The sequence below is a fragment of the Cupressus sempervirens genome, chromosome 8 (assembly GCF_028749045.1).
Source record: "Cupressus sempervirens isolate cs-2001-9-10 chromosome 8, ASM2874904v1, whole genome shotgun sequence".
NCBI lineage: Eukaryota > Viridiplantae > Streptophyta > Pinopsida > Cupressales > Cupressaceae > Cupressus > Cupressus sempervirens.
The window spans coordinates 141,278,933-141,284,386 of NC_143125.1; the positions used below are offsets into that span (position 1 = coordinate 141,278,933).

The 5,454-nt window shown below is 30.1% G+C and overlaps 1 protein-coding gene across 1 annotated transcript; it reads right to left on the bottom strand.

Annotated features, from left to right (window-relative positions):
• Positions 1–1,434: 1,434 nt before the first annotated feature.
• On the bottom strand, positions 1,435–5,130 carry LOC149541946 (uncharacterized). Its single transcript, XM_089796145.1, has 6 exons — positions 4,889–5,130; positions 4,400–4,476; positions 3,011–3,047; positions 2,665–2,800; positions 2,118–2,355; positions 1,435–1,810 (listed from the first exon to the last, which is right to left on the bottom strand). The coding sequence occupies exons 1-6, from the start codon at positions 5,013–5,015 to the stop codon at positions 1,556–1,558; spliced, it is 870 nt and encodes a 289-aa protein (XP_089652271.1). The 5' UTR covers positions 5,016–5,130; the 3' UTR covers positions 1,435–1,555.
• Between the last annotated feature and the right edge of the window lie 324 nt (positions 5,131–5,454).

A 5,454-nucleotide genomic window follows, 5' to 3' on the forward strand; every position in this document is an offset into this window, starting at 1 on the left:
TGTTAATGTATGACATGTCCACCTAGGAAACATGTGAACCCTACAGAGAAGAGAAGTAGAGGGGAAAATATTGGTATTGATTAAAAATAGGAGAGTGAAAAATAGTGAGAGAGATTTTGTGCACGTATGTGGCAGATAAATTTAAAGAAAAAGGGGGAAAAATGAAGGAAGCAAGAGGGAGAGAAATAGTACGAGGAAAGAGGAGAGTGTGGATATGAAAAACATAAAATAAAGATATTTGAGGTGATAGATAGTATATAGATGGATACATATAGAATATCAAAGAGAAATAGAGAAAATATAATATAGATAGTGAGAGGAGAATGGTAAAGAGAGAGGTAGGATAAGACAGAGATAGGGATGAAGAAAGAACTATATGTGTTTATACGAAAGATGGTAAAGGAAAGGATAAGCAGGTAGATAGGGAGAATGTGAAAATTAGAGAGAGTCATATGTATATAACAATAGAGAGATGTACAAATATAAAGTAAGATGGGAGGAAGAGATAGAGATGATGAGATATAGACAATTTTAAATTTTTATTTCAAATAGCTAGGTTGTTCTTTTCATATAGGAAATAATAGTTAGAGAGATAGATAACTATAATGAGAGACAATGGGCGGGGGTGGGGACTAATTAAGATGAATAATACAAAGAAAAAAGAGGGGTCGAGAGGTGAAAATATTGATAAATATAAAATGATATAGGGAAACATAAGGAGAGACGATGTATAGATAGATGGATCAAAATCGAATATTAAAATGGAGGATAGTTATCAACGGACAAAAAAAGAGGAGGGAAGTGGGAGGATAGAAATATGAAGAGCATATGAAGAAGATAAAGAGAAGGAATGATAAAGATATAAGAGGTGATAGATGGATATTGGATAGATAGATATAAAGCACATACATAGAATAAATCAAAGAGAAATAGATGAAATAAGATATAGATACATAGGGGTGAAATGTAAGGAGGGGTAAGATAAGATAGAAATAGGGAGAGAGAAAGGAGTGTTTATAAGTGTGAACAAGAAAGTATAAAGATAGGGATAGGGAAGTAAAAAGTGATATTTTATGAATAACTATTCAAGGAAGCCATAAAAAATATACAAGACTATCAACTTAAACCTTGCACCCTTCAAAACATGTTTTTACTCTTTTATATAACATAATAATAACAATAATAACACGATTGAAAGAATTACAATAATCAAATGTACATTAATACGTTTGTATCCTTCAATGATAATATAGATAACAGAAACAACAGCAGAGAATGCATATCCATGCACTATTCTTTTTTAATACAGTAATTTCGATGACATCAAAAAAATCAAGTCATATATGTGAAATAATTTGGAGGAAGATAAATTGGGTTTTCCCTACGGATAACAATAAAATCAAAAAAATTGAAGGCCCTTAACTAGTCAAAGAGTTCAAACATTAATATCTCCTGAAAATAATTGATGGGCATTTAGTGGCACATAATTTATAGCTAAGAAAAATTGGCTGAATCAACATTATCTGGATCTCTAATGATTCTAATGTTGGGGAATCTATAATGACAATTCTAATTGGATATCATCCTCTACAAGTAATGGCTTTTGATTTAATATGACATTATCAGAGCCTTGGCCTTTTGATTCATCTTTCTTGTCAATATCATTAGCAAGCTGGATATCATTTAAAACTAATGCTTCTTGTGAATCTTTGTTTTCCTGATTGCTATGGCTTCTGCAGGCCATGCTTGAAGAAAATTCCCCATGGTGGCTTGGTTCTCCTCCTCCATCTTTTGAGTACATTGGCATGAGCTGAAAAGAATTCAAATGGGCATTTCATTCAACATTTTAGTTAACAAATCTAACTGCATTCATCATCCAAAATCACCATTAAACAGAAAGAATGAAGTAAGTTATGCCAAAACAAATGTATTCATGAATAAAGCTTTTCTGATGTGAGCTACAATTAAAGATTTGGTCTGACAGCCCAAATGAGGATCTTATATCATATTAAGATGAATTCTTCCAAATCATGTGTGGAATTTATCAAGCACAAAAAATTGTGCAAAACAACAAACCATGTAATTGAAATGCAAAATAAAAAATATTTTGATTTTACCATTGAATCTAGGTCGGGCTGTTTGCAGTGTTTTTTATTTTCAGGCCATGCTTGAGATAATTTTATGTTCCATATAATGTCATGAGCATTTTGATGTGTAGAAGTCAATAGAGCACTGATACTGTTGTTGGTGCAATGAATGTAGCTATCAAATGTTTCGTTTTGCTGGCTTGAAGTAATTCTTTGTGCATCTTTTTCATCTTCCAAAGAAGGTGGAACTTCAGAGGCCCTAATTAATCTGCAATTTTCCATTCAATGAATCATATAGATGAGCATAGTAATATGTATTAAGGCAACCAATATGCACTAGAAACTCCTATGCTTGAATCTATATCTTTGAGTCTTTTTCCTACTATGTTTTCTTTATTTTTTCATTTTGACAATGAATTGTCCAATATGATCTGAAGTATTAGTAGGGAAAACAAAAATATATATATTATAAAGGTTAAAACTATTTAGGAATTTTTTGTTGGGAGATTTAAAAATAATCTATTGCCAGCCCAAAAATTATAGCATTCTATAATTTAGTAGAGCATAAATTTATTACCTTTTGTGTGAATACATAGAGATGCACTTGTGTGACTTCTTGTTAAGTCTTGAAATTGGAGAATTGCCGTATTTGAGTCTAAATCTTCCTTTGCTATTCTCAAAGCTTTGTAGTTGACTGCATCGTGACTTGGCCTCTGTTAAAAAATGAAAGGGTTCAGTTCAATTTCAACTTTTATCTAAACATTAAAACATGCAGATAAATTATCTATTTTAATTAATATGTAGACATTAAACTTTTCATTCGGTATAAGATCCACGCTTCTCCATTTCAAGATATTCCGACAATAAACTATGTTAATGATATCAATTGGCCTGATAAAGTAGTCAGAAACATATGGAATTACCTTGGGAGTTTTCATATCTTTTATTATTCCGATGCATCTGCAACAAATTATGGTCACCAAGTGTATGTTAGGAGAAGCTTCGATAAGAAATGAACTACCCAATTTGAAATCTCTTGATATGTATCTCCTAAAAGCTCTGATTATAACTGAAAAGTAAACTAAATATTAGAAGTTATCATACACCATGCCCACCTAGTGAATTAACTTTTCATAGCTGATATGAGATTTTTATAATTCATAAAGAATTGTGTGATTGATTTTAAACTTAATTAAGATTTTTTCGAATCAATGTTTTCAATTACATTCAATGGGTATTATTGGAAAGAGAAGAATACTAATGACGGTTTATTAAGTATGATCTAAATAGTTACTTCAAAAATCTATACAGTTGAAGCTAAGAAGCTAAAAGCATTTGTATAATTATTAGATTCTGTTATGTCTCTCTTATATACAAACAAATATATGCACAATAATTTTTTACTACAAAATATTCTCATAATCAAATTCCTTTTTCCCATGATGGATCATTGAACCTAATATAAGCAGTTAAAATTAGAAGAAATCAAGTTAAAATTAGAAGAAATCATACAATGATTGACTTTATCTTAGTTGTGTACATTTTTCAATCGCCAATTTGATCACATTCAGTCACTAGTTATTCTAAAGAGGCAAACCATTAATAATAGATCAGACCATTGACAATAGATCGAAAGAATGTTCTTCTGAAATATACTTAAATTAAAACTAAAAGCAATTAAATAAGGCTTATTGATAGATTTCATATTGTCTCTTATATGCAAACTATATTTTATATTAATTCTATATATGCAATAATCTCCTCCTACAATATTTCCATTCCAATTCGATCCAAAACGTCAATTAAAAATACAAGCCATTGCATTCAAACAATGCTTGTCTATAACTCATTCATAATTCATCTCAGAATAAAAAAATATTAACTGTTAAAACCCAAAAATAATCACTAAATACTTAGCAAACGAGTCTATAATTAGATCTCTCATATTATAGACAAACAACTATTTTATATTCCTCTTATAATTTGTACAATGAGTTCCTCTATTACAGTATTCTCTGTCAAAATCCGACTTTGAACAACAGATCTTGAATATGAACTAGAACATCTATCCAAATATATATCACAGTTAAAACCAAAAATAATCATTATCATATTTATCCATAAATAATTGATAATAAAATCTTAAATATGATTCCAAAAGTATAAACAATTAAAACCAAAATCAAACAAGTATTTTATATGCCTAGTAATTACATGCTCAGAATAAACAACCTCTCAAATTTTGAATTCTTTATCCCCAACACACTATTCGTAGTACACAATTCATCTTTTTTATTAAAAAAGAATGTCACCTGAAGATGGCTCTTAACGTGGGAAACTGTAAGCCCATTTACTCCCATTAACTCCAAAATAAGTTTTGGTGTAGCCTCTGAATAAAATAAACATAAAGCATGAATTCAAAGTCATTAAATTATCTTCTAATAGACAATGTTAGATAATTTCCAAAGTCAATGGATAGTTATATACCTTTTTTTAATTTAAATTATTTGTAGTTCTTTAATTAAAAGCTTATATGGTATTCATAATTCCTCATCAAGAATCCAAAAATAGTAAAATATGATCTAAAATATAGATCTGGTTCTACATTTTCCTTTCTTTAATCTATTATTGAATATGATTAAAGACAGAAAATTTTCACAATCTACAAAATGTGTTCTTCATGATTAAGATTGTGAACAAATTTTCAAAATGTGTTCTTATACTACTCTCTACTGATCGTTCAATTCCAAAGCTAACGTACAATATTCATCCAAACAATCTCAAACAAATTTGATACAGACTTTGTTCGCCGCCGAGGCAATCGATGGCACGCAGAAAAGATTGATGAAGATCATCAGTCCAGCGAAATCTGGGGATTGGAGAGCGTACGTACTGCCTTACTAACTTCTTTTCCTCTGAAGATTTCATCCTTGTTTTTCTTTCTTTTTTCACTTAAAATGACATTCAATTCATTTCAATTCAATTCAATTCAATATAGATTTTGTTGCAGAGGTGTAATTTATTTATTTGGCATATTTGATTCATTCAATCTTGTACGGTAACAATCATTGGGCAGAACATTCAACTGTAAATCAGATTCATTCTCGATATTTCTCGACGACTAAAACACGTGTCGATTTCTAATTGGAAAATTTCATACACTCTTTACCAATTCTTCTGCCGACCTTCAAAACAAGTTAAGAAAATTTTCACGCAAATGTTTAGTCGAGTTGTTGAAAAGTCATTGTCGTGCTTTATAAATATTTTTCTATTGCAAATTAGCGTGTTTTTCCCCTGCGTGTTGGATAATATATTTTTTTATAAACCGAATTCACCCAAATGGTTAGGTAATTTGTTTGTTGGCAGG